Source organism: Molossus molossus, unplaced genomic scaffold (assembly GCF_014108415.1).
Source record: "Molossus molossus isolate mMolMol1 unplaced genomic scaffold, mMolMol1.p scaffold_m16_p_15, whole genome shotgun sequence".
Classification (NCBI taxonomy): domain Eukaryota; kingdom Metazoa; phylum Chordata; class Mammalia; order Chiroptera; family Molossidae; genus Molossus; species Molossus molossus.
The window spans coordinates 26263435-26282415 of NW_023425350.1; the positions used below are offsets into that span (position 1 = coordinate 26263435).

An 18981-nucleotide genomic window follows, 5' to 3' on the forward strand; every position below is an offset into this window, starting at 1 on the left:
CTAGAACAATAAAGTAGAATCTCCAACCTCAGGGAGAACAATGAAATGATTATGAAGTAACTTGGTCAAACCAGGAAAAATAAAAGCGTAAACTACAAGAAGTTATAAACAGAATAAAATAAAAGAAATACAATCAGGTGTGTGCTATAATACCGAATTCTCTCATCGATGCCTGGGACCATCAGAGTGGGATACAAACAGCTGTGTGTCAAAAATGCACTTAAAATAAGGAAGGGTCAAAGAAATATTAATAACAGATGGGGCAATTTAGGTTTTAACTCACTACTCGAGATAAAGAGAACTCTGGTAACAACAGAAAGGCACATGCGTGAAGCAGAAGAGGAGGTGTGTATACACAGAACTACATAGGCAGTAACTAACGAAAATGCAAACACTTATGGACAGAGACGACAATGGGGGGGTTGGGAGGAAGGTGTCAATGGGGGAAAAAGGAGAAACATCTGTAACAAAAATAAATTAATGAATAAAAAAAGGCAAAAAAATGGAAACATTTAAAAAAAATCAATGAGATTTCAAATACTTCTTTCAAAATCAAGCAGAGAGTAAATTAGTAAGCAAAGATAGCAAAGACACTGACTACAAAATGAACCTTTTTTTCTTATGTCCGTGAAACATTTATATAAATTGATCAAGATCTTGGTCACAGAAAAAAACTTAAATTTTAAGAAGTACAGAATTTTTAGGCCATGTGATTGTGACACAAAGAATGAGAATAAAATGTGACTATCTTTTGAGCCAGCTTTTTCATTGGCAAATTACTCTCATAAGTTCAACAATATATAAAAACATATCACTGCAGAACTTCCTAAGGGTAATGGCAACAAGAAAACCAGCCAAAGAAAATGGTGAAAGAGAAAGAGAAAAGAAAAGCAAGCAAGCAACTAAGATGTCCGTAAGTAAGAGACACTGTAAGTTAATTACTGAAAGGACTTTGCTACTATATCGATAAGAATGAAAACAGTTTTCTTACCTTAATTTCAGCAACAGAGGCCATTGCCCACGCTACAGTAGACCTCAATCCTGCTGTCTTGATGTAAGCTCTGCTGGCTAAAGGAACCCTACAAAGAAAAAAGAACCTGATGCTATATCCATTATTACTGTAAGTTGAAGAACCTGATAGAAATAAAAATGATTAACCTGCTGTATCTGTGAATCATCTTTTCATGTTCACGCAACACACGCTAAGATATTCCCTAAGTTGAGAGTATTCAACCTTACTACAAAAATACCTTCTCTAGTTGGCATCTTGTTCGACCAGTTGGTGTAGTACTTCAGAAAGGTAAACATTTTACATAAGGGAAATTTAAACCCTTTTGTGTTTAATCTGTAAAACTGTAATCACATATGAAGGAAATTTTGCTCAAGTATTTAAATGCTTCCCTGTTTTCCCATACGGAAGAGACCTTTTGCTGACCTGGAGTCATCAGGAAGAACATGCTGTTTGTGAGAGATGTAGCATGAGAAGTACGACTGAATGGATACTAACTCTTGAAATAGGTTTTCTATAAAAAGTCCCTTTTGTAAGTTTGCTTTTTGCTCATTTGCATCTTTCTGAAAAGATGAAATGAAGCATGACATTGCCGTGTCTGCATGAAGCAGACATTCCCAAATGAGCTCTCTGGTCTCCATTATGTACCACTTCATCCTTCATCCTCCACCTCATCAGTGCTACTCTAAGTGTTTCCAGATTTGATAGAAAATTTCAAAATACTGTTTCTATGTGTTTAATGCAATGAACAAGCATTTCCTTAGAAATTTCAATGCACTTTTCTATTTCATTTATATAATTTGTTGGTAAGATATGAAGGTATGATTTCAAGAACTAGTGCTTGGTTGTTTTGGGAGTAGGCTTATTCCAAAACCAGAGCAGGCTCTTCTCTGAACATTATACAAAGCGACAGTGTTCTCCAAACTGTGTCTTTCATCATTTTGTTTCTGATCTGTCTTTGACTGTAAGTCACCCTGTTTTGTGTGTATTTATTGTAAGCCTCTTAAAATCTTATAATTGCATGAGGTTATCTCTTTCAAATAAAATAGTATAACTGTATATTTACTGTTACAATGAGGAAGCTCTGCATGGTAAACCCATGGAAGTTTGTTTTTTAAAAGGTTTTTCAGAAAATAATTCACATGGTAGACCGTACTATGTCCATAGATTTAGAATCTGGGATGTAAACTTTGCAGGTGGAATGACTAGAAAATATTTTGATTAATAAATCTTGATACTATAGGCTAGGCTTGGCAATTGTCTTGCTACAAAACATATTCGTTAAAATCAGAATTGAGAGATTATTTTTCACTCTAGGTACCAACAAAGACTTGGTTTGGAAACCTGTCTATGTCCATATAAACTGCTAAGTGCCTTTCTAAGCATCAGGGGTTTAATGTAGAACCTTTGAGAGTTTTGACAATTACGTGTATATTTTTACCAAAAGAGGTTTTATTTTATCGGAGCCAACCATATTAACATGTGACCAAAGTAAATGTGTTGTTATTTTTTGTAAACTTGGACAAATTATCAGCTGTTATTTCAACAAGAGGGCCCATTATATCAACTGAATACATTTTTTAAGAAGAAAGTGTTCAGAAATTAACTTCTTGAAAATAAAAACACTTCTCTACTTTCATATAATCTGGCTAATGTGTTTAATCAGATTTTTAGATGACTTTTACATAATACAAAAATAAATGTAGTTTTCATGCTCTTCTCCACATAGATACATTTCTTCTTTCTTCTCTTACATACCATCTATTACCAAGATGAAGACAGTTTTATCTACATTTCTAGCCTAGCCTTGTCACCTGAATCCCAGATCTTTATTTTTAAATGTGTGTTTGGACACTTTTTACCTAGAGTACTGCAAAGTCAACAGATGTAAACTGAGCACAATCCTTTCTCTGTATTTATATCACAATATATTTCTTCACTTATCATCTATATATTGGGGAACCTAATCTACATCTCCAGCTTCGACTTGTCGCTGGAACTCCTGAGCTATAACTTTAAATATCGACTCAGACATTTTTCACCAAACGCACTACTTTTCCGACATTTTCTATCTCAGTGACTGATGCGAGTATCTCCACTAGTTGTCCGAATCAGGCATCTGGCAATTATTCTAGGTTCCTTAACTTTGTATAGAATTCATGGCCTCCTTTTAGTTATCCTAGTTTTGCCTCAGTTCAGCTCTTCATCATTTATTGCCTGAACTATTGTAAGAGTTTAAACCTCTGTTTTCTTTTTATTTCCCTTTCATTTAAAAATATAATTTCCTTGGCAATAGTTGAAAAATCACAAATCTCATCGCATCACTCTGCTGCTTCATGTCGCTGCTTTTAGAATAAAATGCAAGTTGTTCAGCACCGCGTACCAGACCCTTCATGGCCTGCTTCTGATTGCTCGGCCTCATTTTCTGCCTCTCCAGTGTGTCCCTTGCCCCATGTATACTGGAAATACTTGCTGTCCTCACAGAAATCAAGCTTTCTCATATCCCCAGGCCTCTGCACATGCAAACCCTTGCTTGTAAGGTCCTCTCCTTCTCTTGCCCACTTGGGGAACCTTTCCTTAGTGTTCTCCATTTAAGTGATGCTCCTGCATTCTCCATTTAAGTGATTCATTAAGTGATTCTCCTCTATGCTCTTTTGCTTACCCTCCTCCATCACGTTAGGCCCCCTTTTCTGACTATAGTCAAGTATTTATCATCTATCTGTCCTACCACTAAACTGAATTCCTTGAACTTAATAACCATCTCCCTCATCTTTGAATGTTGATATCTAGCACAATGTTTAGCATATAATAAGTACTTATTAGATATTTCAACTGAAATTAATTGAATTAATCTTCCTCTAATAAATGTTTTCCCTTCCCCCCATACTTGCTGATCTGTTTCAGAAATAAAGCAGTTGAAATTTGTTCAACACTTATTGTGTCCTAGAAATAGTACCAAGCATTTTCATGTAGGTCATCTCATTTAATCCCAACCACAAAGCAATAAAGTTGGTGCTATTATTTTCCTGACTTTATAGTGGAGAAATATGATACTCTGCCCAAACTTGCAGTTAATCTGTTGAGAAGGTAGAACTGAAGTCCATGGTTCTTATACATGCGTACAGTGTGGTACAGCTGTACACAGTTCATGTTCAAGGTGCATTTTAAGAATTGTGCTCTATTTTCGATTTTAATTAAAATTCCATGATGCCAACAGACTGAAATTTTTAGCTTAAATATGGGCCTGTAAAACTCACTCAATAATAGAAATAATCAGATATAATTTTCAGTCTGACTCATGTAATCAGAGGATTATTGTGATAAAATCTTTCATAGCTCTAACTGGTCAGATCAAATCATATCCACTAAGCTCCATGGAAACACTTGACCGGCTAAAGTAAAGAACTCAACTGCTTTGCCTTTAGCCCATTCTGCTGTATAATGTTTCATACTATAAATAAAAACCATACAGTTCTTAATTTTACAAACTCTCCTAATGTACAAACGGGAAGCTTGGAATATAATATCTACCTGAACACAGGAATTCCCATGACAGAATAAATGTCATTTAGATGTATAAAGATCTGAAAGAATAAATGCATAAGTTAGAATGAAACGGGAAATGCACTACCAAATTATCGATCATTTAAAAACTATTTTGAACCTACATAACCTATATTTTTAATAAAACATTCCAAGGCCTTATTTGTCATATATGAAAAAATGTTCTATACTATTTTCGTTGAGCAGAGGCAAAATAAATTTTAACTTTTGAGGTTAATTTGGCATATGAGCTATATGGAGAATCATGTCATGAAGAACTCAAGATCCACTTTCTTCCCAAAGATTCTTTGAATTATTATACTGAAACAGATAGTTCAGCATCTGGGGATAGAGATGACTTCCTAAATCCATTCTAATTCTCAGGCCACACAGGACTATCACAGGCTACATACTTTTACTGTAATAGCAAACTTTCTTCAGGTCAAATATACTGTAGCAAGGGCAACGTTTTCTCTCTACTGTCTGTAGGTGAACTTCTTTCTCTCCGTTACCTTTCTTCTGTTAGGCCGTAAAGAGGATTTAAATGTCTCAAGTTATAATCGAGAGCCCAAATAAATTTTAAAAGTTAGAATCTTACTTTTGTAGTCTGATGAAGTTTATGGAATATTCTAATTCTGCTGTTTGACCTCAAAAGCATTTGAACCCTGATACTTTCACCCCTGGGTTATTTTAAACATATGCCGTTTAATCAGAATTATTCCAATACTGATAAAGTTTCATCAAGAAAAAAACAATCTGGAATGAATTCTCTTTAGTCAATTTAATTCCTTGAACACCACACCTAAAGTTTCCAATGTTTTATATTATTCAATTTTAGCAAAATTATTTATTGGGATTAATTATTTTCTATTTATAATTTATACTAAAGATATACTGTACTGATATTTTTTATATCAAATGTTATTAAGAATAGCTTCTCACTCTATGAAATTTTTTCTATTAATTTTGCAGAAGAAAATTTGTTAAGATTTGATTCTTCTGTCAATTTTGGTCACAAAATTTACTGTTTGATTTTAGTGTTGCCCATTTTGTTCTGTGTTGATTATTTCTACCAATAGCAGTTAACCTTAATTGCATTAAATGGTTGATAGGAATTAAATTAGCTATATTTATTTATGAGCTAAACTCTGGAAAAATGTAATTCTGAGACAGGGAGATAATCAAAGGGAGATGAAGAGGAGGAAGCCAGAGAGCAGAAGGGGGAGATAAGACACCCTTACGCCAAAACATTTTGGGGGGCAAAGTATTTCACATGACAAGAACAAAAGATATACATCAGGCATTACTTTTAAAAGTAAAAAAATCATATCAAAATTTTTAAAAAGACAATATACAAAATGTTCTGATTTGGCTAGCAATTACGTCATTCATAAAGCTATATAACAATAAATTTACAAATGAAAATGACTATACTACCTGTCAAATTTATGAGATGATTCTCAAAAACAGTGAAAAATATATTTAAAAAAAAAATTTATTTTTAATCCTCACCCGAGGATATTTTTCTATTTATCTTCAGATAGAGTGGGAGGGAGAGAAAGGGAGAGAGGGAGAAACATGCATGTGAGAGGGACACATTGACTAGCTGCCTCCCGTACGATCCTGACCAGGGCCGCGGACAAACCGCAAACGAGGTACATGTCCTTGGCTAAAATCGAACCCGCGACTCATTGATCTGCAGGCCGCTGCTCTAATCACTGAGCAAAAACTGGCCAGGGCAGTGAAGAATATTTTTTTATGGCTAGTATTTATTTCCCCATAGGTTTTATTTTGTTCTAACTGAAAACAGTGTAACTTCATTAAATTAATTTCAAAAAATAGAGAAAAAGAAAAAATATAACCCCACAACCCTAAAAAAGCCACTATTAACATATTATTGAATTTTGTGCAGCCCTTTTTGTTTTCTTTTTTTTTTCACCATTACCTACACTTTCTTATTATAGAGACTTGTTATGTATCACAGTGATCGCAAAGAGCATCTCTGCAACCTTATAATAGATGTTTTTTAGTTCAACTGTGACAAGACGATTCCATACATTTTCACAGTGAAAACTGCTAGCAGAATTATCTGCATCATTCTACTGCTAAAGAAAACAGACTGCTGGGTCCATGTCGACGTACTTTTTGAAACTCTAAAGCAAAACTGAAAAGTACAATAGATTAGTTGACAATGTCTTTAAAGAACTAGGTTGTAAGCATGTAAAATAAACTAAATATTCATTACCTCTAAATTCGGACTCCTCAAATCTGCTTTCCAGCCAAACTGTTTCATAAGAGCAATTCCAATTATTCTTCCTACTTCCTGGAAAAGCAGCAAGTTATAGAAAAGAATATTATAAATGAAAAATTTAACTTTAAATATAAGTAAAAACTAAGAGAGTCAGTTGGAAAATTGAGTCAGATTATTTGATGGTAATATAATATTAAAATATTATACTGCAGCATTTTCTATTCAAGGCAAAAAGGCTGCATTTTACCTCTTTCAATCCCCCATCACACCCCAACACATTCTGTGGCATTAACATCTACTCATGTGTATTTATGTCTAGGTTCTAGTGACAATCACACATATAGGGCCTGGTGCAGTCATCACTCTATAAACACTGAACTGAACTGAAGAGAAATCCCAAAAGTCAGGACCATATCAGGATTTCCAAATGCAAAAGATACCTGTGAGTCTAAGAAAACTTTCGGGGAGAAAGTAAAAAGACGTCAGTACCTGGCATACTATCCCTATTAAGCATCCGAGGTAAAGTTAAGTGGAAAATGTATTTTTAAAGAGATTAAATTATATGGTATTAGGCCTAGTTATCTGCCTGAGCCAAGTCATCTATTCTGTGCAAGGTTTGATCTCACTTTAAATTGAAAGAGTAGTTAATTCTTCTAGAAAATGGGAACCCACTTTGGAGGTGAGTGTACCTGTGCGGAAAGGGTCTTTGCCATAGCTCCGCTGCAGCGACAAGAAACTCGGAAAGTCAAGTCCTTGTGGTTATGAGCATCAATTGCTTTCGCTACATCATTCTCAAGTTCTTGAAATGTTTCTCTTTCAGTGAGAAAATCTCCTTGCTCCAGGGTTTCCTCTTCTATTTGTTTCTCTGGCTGGCATTCCCTAGTCTCTTGTGTCTCTTGTATTTGTTCTGCTTTTAATTTCTTAGCAATAACGGTGTCATTTTCTCTCATTCTTCTTTTTAGTAGATTAGCATCTCTTTGAGAAAGTTCTTCCTTTTTTGCATCAAGTTCAAGAAGATTTTTCCAAATTGAAATGGCATTCAACCAACTTTCAGGATCATCGTTTATAAGTCTTTGCATTTCATTAAATATTTTTCCTAAATAAATAAAATCTCAGTTTATCCTACATCGAAAATTTAAAGACAGCCAATTGTACTCATCACCCCAAAAATGCATTATCTTTATTCTTATAAAATAAGTTTTAAATTACTACATGAATAATGACTCCCCTTTTGTCTGGAATTTATATCATTTAATATAAGAATATTGTGCAGAATAATAAGGTTCGTTATTATATTCCATGCTAAACATCAAACTGTTTTAAAATTCCTTTAGAATTATCATATACTTTAGCAAGATCATTTGTCCTATGATAATATATGGACCTCTTCAAGACCTAGAGTGTGTATCAATCTTTGAAATAATGCAGATCTTGCCTATAAAATTAAGTAAAAAGATAAAAAGAAAAGGAATAAATTATATAACACAGAGGTCAAAAATAGAGCAACTGAAATTTGAGACTATTTTAGACCATATACTATTAACACATATCATAAAAGGAGCTTCCCTAAAGTACACTTCAGGTACACAACCCATTCATAACTTAGGGACTGCCAGCATACTCAACACAATGTAATCTTTTCTTGATGAACAAGGGTCACCAAGATGACCCAATAGAAATTACTGTATTTCTTTAATAATGAGAGTGTGTGGAATACTGGAATGAAACTATATTGACCCCACAGTATTTCTTTTAAAAGAATTTTTCTGCCCTGTCTTGATTTCTTGCCATTTGTATCTTTCTTGATACAACTTATTATAGACTATATGCTTACACGATCTCTTGTGTATAATTAGCACTCACAATGAAGTTTAAGGCAATGTTTAATCCAGAAGTGTCTGGCCCCGTTTTGTTGCTTTTATCAAGATCCTTAAATTATTTTAGCTGCATATTTATAAAAACAAAAAATCTCTTAAGCCCCTTGAACTCTAATGCTTTATAAATGGGTTATTATATGTCCTAAATTTAAATAAATGTAACTGACCATACATTACTATAGTGAAGGTGTCTGATCAGAATTCTCAAAGATGAAATGTGACTTAGAACACTAAAATCTCAGTAAAATAGGCAGCAGATTGTAAAGAGAAAAGACACAATTAGGTGATAATACAACAAGGTGAAAATATTCAGGAAATACAGAAAAAATACATAACTAATGATCCTATAGGTAGGAATGAATTTTAAAAATGTCAAATGGCTACTTATTAACTATCAAGCAGAAAACTCTGGCGTACATATATTGTGTGGGAAAAACAACAGGTATACACCATACCTTTACTTACAGAAGAAACATTAAACAGAAACTGCTTTTTGATCAGCAAAAATACCCTTTCTGTGGATTTTAATGTTTTCTGCATATTCAAGTCAGAACAGGTGGTGAAAAAAACTTTTCCTGAAACATATTCAACCTAGAGATATAAAAAATAGATATTAATTTAGTCTAGTGTAGAGAAAGAACCATCTCCCTTTTCTCCCTTAATAGATTAAAACATAGCATCTAGATTAACAATAAAAATGACCATTTCTGAAGTATCTAGTGGTTGTCAGACACTGTGCTAGGCATTCTGAATACATTTAAAAAAAATTTTTTTTAATCCTCACCTGAGGATATTTTTCTATTTATCTTCAGATAGGAGTGGGAGGGGGAGAGAGAGAGAGAGAAATATCGACGTGAGACACATTGACTGGTTGCCTCCCTCATGACCCCGACCAGGGATGGGGAGGACCGCAATGCAGGCATGTGCCCTTGGCCGGAATTGAACCCACGACATTGGTCTGCCAGCCAACACTCTGCCACTGAGCCAAACTGGCCAGGGCCTGAGTACATTTTTTTCCTTCATCCTTATAACAACTCTCTAAGGCAGACTTTATCATCATCATTTGAGATTAGGAAACTGAGATTTAGGCAGGTTAAAACATTTGTACAGAGTCATGTAGTCAGTGATCAAGACCATAACCTTATTATGTTATGCTATCGTTTGTAAAGTGTGCGTATGTACACGTGAGTACACATACCACCAGAAAAACAGAACACAAAATACTTGGTAATTATATTGCCAAATTTCATACACTGTTTAAAAGTAGGCAAAGAGAAGGTATAATGGATAGGACAAACAAGGTGTCTAGCCCAAAGTTAACATATCAGTGGATATTTAATAAACACCTACCATGTGGTCTACCAGAAATAAATATCCTAAAGATGAATAACGATGTAATAGACATGCTCTGACGTACAAATTAAAATGCAAAACTTATAAGACAACAACTCAAATTAAACCCAGAAAAGAAAACAAAAATGTTTTAATACAATAAACTTATTGATGAGCTGTAGGTTTGGTAAATGATGCTGAATATGGAGGCCATCATTAGTTAAAGTACCGGAGAAGAATCCTACAAGATTTGGGAAGCGAGATTCCGAGGAAAGAACAGAAGGCAAGATGCAGAGGCGGGAGTGCCAGCCTGGCTGAAGCGAAGTAAGTTAGCCCGGCACCCTTTCCTGCCTTATGCTGATTGAGAGTGTCAGGTAGATGGATGGCGTATAGCTCGGCCCAGCGTGATAGATGGTCATGAAATGGAGTACCACAGATGGTAATGGTCAACCATTATAGACTTTTGATGAAAACTGACAGCACCAAATTAGTTGCTAGAAAAAAATTACTTTGGAAGAGGCATAAAGGACTGAGTATAGAACGTGATGCTGGAGGGAGAAGTCGATTATTGAGGTAGAAATAATGAGACACTTGGCTGTGGGGACTGAAAAATGGATAGAAGCGAGAAATATGCATCAAACAGAAACAGGCTTTGGAGATAGGGCAGATAAGTGGTAAAAGTCAGGGAAGAAGGAAAATGAAAAGGGCTCCGACTCAGGAGGCATCTAATGAGGTATGGCACAGAGTGCTCAATACCAGTGGAATCCTAAACCTTTTTGAGTCAACCAACTCCCTTAAATTCAGGATAGATGTGGACTGTCCTGAAATTCTCCTTTCAGCAGTGGCCATGGGCTGACTAACATCGTTCGAACTCATCTCCTAGAACTGAAGCACCAGGGAATTTGGGGTATTTCACGTATTTAGGTAGCTCCCATTCAATGGGAGCTTGAACTACAAGTATTTTTGTTTTTTTTGATCTGACATGGTCTAGTTAAGCTTTTGGGATGGTTAACTTCTGGGGTTACCATTCTAAGTGATGAAGAAGAATCTATGCTGAGGAAGCCCTAGGTTGACACCAATTAAAAGCCAAAAAATTTTGTTTATAAGTTTAACAAGTTCTGGGGATATAATGGATAGCGTGGTGATTATAGCTAATAATACTGTATCATATACTTGAAAGTTGCTAAAAGAGTAGGTCTTAAATTGTTCTCACCAAAAAAATAAATGGTTATGTGATGGATGGAAGTGTTAACTAATGCAATGGTAGTAATAATTTTGCAATATATAAATTTATCAATCAACACATTGTATACCCTAAACTTACACAATGTTATGTCAATTATAGCTCAATGAAGCTTGAAAAATAAATAAAGTCCAGTAGCTTAGATACCAACAATGCAGCTGACCAAGATAGATGAAATAATAAGAATGTTTAGGAATCAATATTTAAGGGGATAATGAAGCAGGTAAAACAAGAACTTCTAGTTTCTAGAATTTACTTCCTCATTACAAAGGTGACATTTTCCACTAAATTCCAAACCAAATATATAGCTCAAAATGCTTAGCACTTAGAAGAAAAGTTTTAAAAAGTTTAAAAATTTTTAGATTTTATGTTCCCTGACATAAAAATGCAGCTCATATTAAAGCCACCACAAAACAACTAATGGACATAAAATACCTTGACAAGATTATGGGGGAACTGCAATAAATATTCCACTGAAAATGTAAAGTTTTAAGGTTCAAGTCCTATAAACAAATAAATCCCTACACCATCTAGATCAGTTATTTTAACCTAAGTAACTAGTGATCTAGATATTAATAGTTACTTAATTGTACAAGATCTTACCTTTTTATTTGTTTATTTATTTGAATATCAAGGAAAACATTACAATTAGTTTTTCTAAAGGTACTTTTTAGGGGGGGAAAGAGGAAAGATTTTCAAAAAGAACATGACTGCAGCCCTGGCCGGTTTGGCTCAGCGGTAAGAGCATCAGCCTGCGGTCCACAGAGACCCGGCTTCGGTTCCCGCTAAGGGCATGTACCTTGGCTGCAGTTTGTCCCCGGCCCTGGTTGGGTCGTGTGGGTAGCGGCCACTCGATGTGTCCCTTTCACATCGATGTTTCTCTCTCTTCCTCTCTCTCCTTCCTGCTCTATCTTACTAAAAAATGGAGAAATGTCCTCGGGTGAGGATGAAAAAAAAAAAAAAGAACATGACTGCATATCAAGTTAATTAAGAGGACCTATAAGGCTAAATTTGTTTAGGGTGTCAAATCATAAGAACAATATGTGTTGATGATTTAACATGCTAAATATATTCTCAAAATCAAAATCAACATTATTCTCTTTATTTAAAAGTTAACATATAAGGTCTACATTTCTTTTATAATAAGCATATAATTAGAAGTAGTTTACTAAATTGTAAACTAGTCACTGTGAAAATGAAATAATTATACATATGAAAGCACTTTAATTGTTTATCCTTTATGAAGATAAGGTATTACAGCTTGAAGCAGTAGGGAGAATGAATTTTGGGTCTTCTGATTTTAAATACGACTGAAGCTAGTGTTACCCTTTTCCCTTGGTTTATTGCTTGTAACTGGTGATATTCAATAACTTAGGGAGGAATGTAGCATTTTAGGATATTTCACCCTAATATTTGTCACTTGAAAATTTATTTATATATACAATCTGTTTACCCCATTTGGAATTAAATCATAACCATGTGTCTCAGAGCAGCTGGTTTTATGTCTGACACCTCGGAAAATGAAGTAACAGGCTTTATTAAAGTGAAAACCGCTCTGTTATCAGCTAGCATATCTAATTAAGCAGCTAGCATTTTAGCCTTTCTCTTAAAATTTATGGATTCAAGTCTAACACAAAGATTAAAAGTTTATGTATAGGTCCTGGCCAGGTAGCTCAATTGGTTAGAGCTTCGTTCTGATACACCACGGTTTTGGGTTCAATCCCCTGTCATTGCACAAACGTACAGGAGGCAACCAATGAATACATAAATAAGTGGAAAAACAAATCGATGTTTCTGGTTCTCTCTCAATTAAAAAAATGTTTAAGTATAGGCAAAATATATAGTAATATAGGGAGATACCAAAGTTTTCCTAATTCTACAGTTAGTTTCAGAATTAATTTCAAAGTGCTAAGTGAAGACTTAAGGTGATGTGTGAGCTTTTTTGGTTCATTTTAGAAGAGAGAATTAAAAAATATATTTCACTTTATGTTTAAAAGTCATCCAATCTAAAAGGAATGCCTTGAATCTTCAAAAAAGCAACCTTATGCAAGCATTCCATTAAATGAAATAAGTAGACTATCTGGTTAGTTCTACCCCACTACCTTCTACTATCATGACCCCATTAAAAAATCGATTGGCTTATTCACTTGGGTTAATAGCCTTTGCTGTGTGGGTTTATAAAGATGGATGAATCACGTGACAGGGACTTTCTGGCTAGCTGGCATTCAAAACACCTCCACTTTATTGAATTTTATATTAACATTTATATAAAAATTACTGTTCCTACTATTATTTTTATAATAAAAATATGTAAAGCTTAATTGTTCCCAATATATTTCTTATAGAGTAAAAAATATACTGTGTCTATATATATATAAAATACAGACATTATATAAATATATTACATATAGAATACATATATTTATATGTTATAAATATTTAAAAATACCCAGGAGCCCAAACAGAAGTTTGCCCTACCACCAGGAGATAAAAAACAAAACCCAAATCTGACCAAGCTCCAGATACAGCTGACAGGATTCCAATTTACAGGAAATACAGAGCACAGAGGAGCAAGTTAAACTACACGGTGTAGATGTAATTGGCAATATCCAGATGGGGGAAATTCCAGCAGTGCTGTCCAACAACTTTCTGTGCTGATGAAAATGTTCTATAACCTGTGCTAGTACATATGGCTTCTGAAATGTGGACTAGTGCACCTGAGAAAGAGAATTTTTAAATTTTATCTAGTTTCAATAATTTTTTCTAATCCTCGCCTGAGGATATTTTATTTTTCTATTTATAGAGTGGGAGGAAGAGAGAGAAAGAGAAACATGACATGAGAGAGACACATTGATTGGCTGTCTCCTGCATGACGCTGACCAGGGTCGGAGACAAACTGCAATCAAGGTATGTGCCCTTGACTGGAATGGAACCCACAACGCTTTGGTTTGTGGGCTGACGCTCTAACTGCTGAGCCAAACCGGCCAAGGCTCTAGTTTTAAGAGTCTCATGCTCTACTGGCTGACCTAGCCGGGCACTGGGCTCTAGTTTTAACTAATTAACATTTAAATAGCCATTGTGGTTAGTGATAACCCTAATGGACATACAGCTTTAGGCCAGGGGTCAGAAAACTAGACCTGGTGAACTAAGAATGGTTTTTACATTTTTAAAGATGGTTTTTATATTTTATTATTGCTTGCATTATACAATCAATAATAAAATATAACAGAAACCATAGTTATCCACAAAGTCTTAAAAAAACATTTTGATTCATAAAACCTAAAATATTTATTTTCTGGCCCTTTACAGAAAGTTTGCTGACCTTCCTGCTCTAGACTGTGGGACAACCCAACTTCTTTAACCAACAAATTGCCATGGGAAAAGAGAGAGATGGAGGGGAAATGTATAGATTAAAAGAGACTTAGAAGACTATCAGTCAGACACAATGTGTGGACCTTATGTGAATCCTGATTTCATATTATTATTATTTTAATATGTTGTTACTGTCTTTTTTAGAGAGAGAGGGAGAGACAGAAATATAGATGTGAGAGAGAAACATCTATCGGCTGCCTCCTGCACGCCCCATAGAGCCCGCAACCCTGAACGTGCCCTGACCGTACCTCTCAGTCAATTCACTGAGCCACACTGGCCTGGCTGAATCCTGATTTAAATATACAAACTTTAAAACAAAAGTGACATTTATGAGACAAGCTGAAATTTAGTGACTAGATATTTGATGACAAGGAATTACTGATTTTTAGATGTGGCATATATATTATAATTGATCAGAGAGAGGAAGGAAGAGGGGGAGAGAGGAAGAGAGGGAGAGGGAGAAGGGGGGGGGAGAGAGAGACAGACAGACAGACATTGGCATGAAACACTGATCGGTTGCCTTCTGCGTGTGCCCCAACCCGGGATGGAACCTGAAACCTGGGCATGTGCCCTGACTGAGAACTGAACCCGCCACCCTTTGGTGCACTGGATGATGCTCCAAACAACTGAGCCACACTGGTCAGGGTTGTGGCCTATATTTTAGATACATAGACAAATATTTACAGATGAAATGAAGTCTGGGATTTGCTTTAAAATAACATAAGAGTGAGGCGTGGAAGAAGTGTGAATGGAGCAGAATTCACCATGGGTCAATCGTTGCAGCTGTTGATGAGTAAGACTCATCATACTGTTCTGTCTACCTTTGTGTATGTTTGAAATTCTCCATGACAAAAAGCTAAACAGAATACAGGACATTTTTCATTGCAAGTTGTATATCAGAAAAGCACCTATATCAGAGTCACCTGAGAGGAGTGTGCAAGTTAAAATGCGAACACCCCGGGCTTACCTTGTGGGGCTGGCAACTAGGGATATGCATTTTCAGCAAGCTCCCTAGGGGGTTCTTAGGTTCACTAAAATTGGGAAAACACTGATCAGAACAGAGTGATTACTTTTTAAAATTAAACAATCACTTCTGAATTGATTTGTTTTGTATTTTTCTTGAAGAAAACCAAAGTTTCTGTCTCTCTTGTCATTGCAAGAATGATTTTAAGTATTTCTGTGTGAGCCATTCTACGGAAACATTTATTGAGCCCCTATTATTTGCCATAAATCATGCTACATGTGCTACAGATCTTGGTCTCAAGGAATCAGTAATCTTTTAAAGTAGGTGTTATCATCTTTATTTTATACCCATGGAAAGTGAGGCTCAGAAATTTGAGTAATTTACAAGAAAGATACAAGATTTGAATAAGTTTTTTGGCTCTAAGCCCAAATACATTTTAATTTTTTTTTTTTTTTTTTTATCCTCACCCGAGGACATTTTTCCATTTTTTGTTCAGGTAGAGTGGGAGGGAGAGAGAGGAACAGAGAGAGAGGAGAGAAACATCGATGTGAAGGGACACATCGAGTGGCTGCCACCCGCACGACCAACCAGGGCCGGGGACAAACTGCAACCGAGGTACGTGCCCTTAGCGGGAACCGAACCCGGGTCTCTCCAGACCGCAGGCCGACGCTCTAACCGCTGAGCCAAATCGGCCAGGGCCCAAATACATTTTACCATGCTGTTACGGAAATAACCTACATGTAGTGTTCCAGGGCAGTTTCCCAGGGTAAGTACAGTGGTAAAGCACATGGGCTTGGAAGCTAGACAGATTCAGATGCAAGTACCAGTTCCACCATTCAGCATCCATTTTCTCTTTATTTCTTTATAAACAGAGGTAAAAATGACCTATCACATAAGGTTCTTTCAAGGACTAAATCAAAACATGTACATAAAGTGTCTGACACATTTTAAGTGCCTCATAAATGTTAGAGGCTAACATTATTATTTCAGGATTGCCTTAACTTTGAGAATTTACTTTATATTAGAGAAACTGGGATGGGATTTCAGAGGCTATTTGCTCAGATCCCATTTCCAGGCACATCTATCCTTAAAACACACAATATCAAAATAAGGGAATTCCCAAGTCTCTTGGCAATTAATTCTTGACACTGCCAAAGGTTTCCCCCTATAATTGATTCAATTTTGTTGCCATGATTCAACTATGACTCCCGCTTCCCAACCTCATATTGTGTGTAAAGAAGATGGAGAACAAGCAGAGAGAGTCTTTTTTTCTAATACTCTGACATGCCTAGATTGGGTCAAGCCTTCTATTTTTCATATCAAGAACTCGAAGTTAACATTATTTAAAAAATGAATGCAGCATTATGCCATGGCCACGCAGCCGTCAAGATCTGGACAGACCCCGGAGTCGGCCTGCCGGACAGCTTGGGCTTGAATCCCAGCTCTGCCATCTTCTGCTACATGACTTAAAAAAGGTATAGGAGTTACCTATGCTTTCTTTTCTGTTAAATGTGAAGTCAACCTCTTGGGGTGGTTGTGAAAAGTAAGCAAGTGAAAACATTGTAAGCACTTAAGAATATATACCTGACATATACTAAATAGCTAATGCCACCGGTTGTTGTTATTATTTATTTATTTATTTAAGTACTTAAGAATATATACCTGACATATACTAAATGGCTAATGCCACCGGTTGTTATTATTTTGTATTTATTTATTTATTTGGTACGTGGCCCTAGCGGGAATCGAACCCCGGACCTGGTCCCCAGGCTGGTGCTCCAAATGCTGAGCCAAACCGGCCAGGGCGTGTTGTCTTTTCGATCAACACTAAGTCTGTGACCAACACCACAGGGGCAGGTAGCCTACTGAGACCCAGGCCATCTTCACGCCCTCCTCCCACGCACCCCGCACTGCAGAAGCGACTTTCGTGGGCTCCCGGCGAGAGCAGCAGCTGGGTGGGCCGCCCTCGAGCAGGCGTCCGCCTGCACCCACAGCGCGCCCTCCCGTCCAGGACGTCCAGGACCCGTCCAGGACCCGTCCAGGACCGTCCAGGACCCGTCCAGGACCCGTCCGGACCCTGGGCCCTGCGGTCACACCCTTCCCTCCGCTTTCGCGAGCGGCCGCCTGGCCAAAGGAAGCCAAGCGCGCCGACCTCGCTCGGGTCGCCGACGTCCCCTCCCACGCCGCGGGAGCGAACTTCGTCGGGAGTTGGACCCCGGCCTCCAGGAGGGCTGTTCCTCCGGCGGCTGCGTCCTGGGGGTCCGAGGCGGGCCTCACACACCCGCAGGGCTGTCACCGCGGAGCACGGCGTAGGTCCCGGCCCCGCAGGGCACTGCAGGGGCGGAGCGGGCGGGCCGCGGAGGACCTCGCGTCTGGACGGTGGAGGAGGGTCCCGGCTGACGACAGGCACCATCACACACTTTCTCTGAGAGATCCGGGAAGTAACTCCCTTCGGCGCCCTTTTTAAAACACTTCGTCCGTGCCCATGCGCGGTACTACGTGTGCAGGGGCACGGACGGCGGCCCTGCCAGGACTCCGGGGCTGGGACGACCCGGCGGGAGAGGTGCCGAGGCGGGGCCTCCCTCCATCCCTCCGCGAGGCCACTCACCTGCGCGGCCTGCAGCCGCTCCCGCACCTCCCGCATCAGGAAGGGCTCCAAGCCGCGGCCTGCGGTGCAGAAGAAGCGGGCGCCGGGTGCAGGCCCCGGCTCGGGACCTCGGGGCCCCGCCGCCATGGCGGCTGCGGCGCGGCCTCGCGGTCAGGGTCACGTGGCCGCGGGCGCGCGCGGCGCGTCCCCGCGCTCTCCGGGGCGGGCGCGCGGGGCTAGGCGGGCGGGTGGGGCTAAAGGCCGAGAGAGCCCAGAGGGTCGGGCCACCTGGGCGTGGCCCCAGCTGAGCCACTTGGTTAACCGCTCTGGGCCCCCTGGATTAGGCATCTGGAATGATTTAGAATCACATGTGGACGAGATATAATTGCTCATCTAAACCATCTGCCTCGTTTTTCAGATTGAGGACGTTGATGCTTAGGAGAGGCCGAGAAACAGCGAGTTACCGGCACAGGCGAGGCAGGAACCTAGACATCTTAGTACCTGGTTAATGAACCATCTCCCCGTCTCCCAACTTCCCCCTTTCCTCTCCTTCATCCCTCCCCACCACTGCCCTCTCGTAAGGAATCTTGTTCCATCTTCACCAAGAACTGGGCCAAGCTGGGGATCCCAGGACCACGAGCAGAAATTCCCACTCCCCAACCAAATGTGTTGATGTTCACGAAACAGGCCACAGTTCTGGCATTACTTATTTACATCCAGGTAATGAGAGCAGGATCTGGTTTGGGCCACCTGATTTGATTGGGTCTCTTAATAGTATTTGAAGGGATCGCTGGCCGGTCTGG

The 18981-nt window shown here is 38.2% G+C and overlaps 1 protein-coding gene across 3 annotated transcripts in view; it reads right to left on the reverse strand.

The window, feature by feature from the left end:
* The window catches only part of THUMPD2 (THUMP domain containing 2), a 28582-nt gene extending 10221 nt beyond the window's left edge, over window positions 1–18361 (reverse strand). Inside the window, exons 1-6 of one of the 3 annotated variants that reach the window (XM_036263390.1) lie at window positions 18200–18338; window positions 9136–9271; window positions 7493–7899; window positions 6798–6875; window positions 4541–4593; window positions 992–1079 (exon numbers count right to left, since the gene is read on the reverse strand). In XM_036263390.1, the coding sequence (XP_036119283.1) occupies window positions 992–1079; window positions 4541–4593; window positions 6798–6875; window positions 7493–7899; window positions 9136–9271; window positions 18200–18325 (888 nt within the window). In that variant the 5' untranslated portion in view covers window positions 18326–18338. Of the gene's footprint in view, window positions 1–991; window positions 1080–4540; window positions 4594–6797; window positions 6876–7492; window positions 7900–9135; window positions 9272–18199 lie in introns of all 3 variants that reach the window. The other 2 variants (XM_036263391.1, XM_036263392.1) reach the window with 2 other exon arrangements.
* Window positions 18362–18981: the final 620 nt, after the last annotated feature.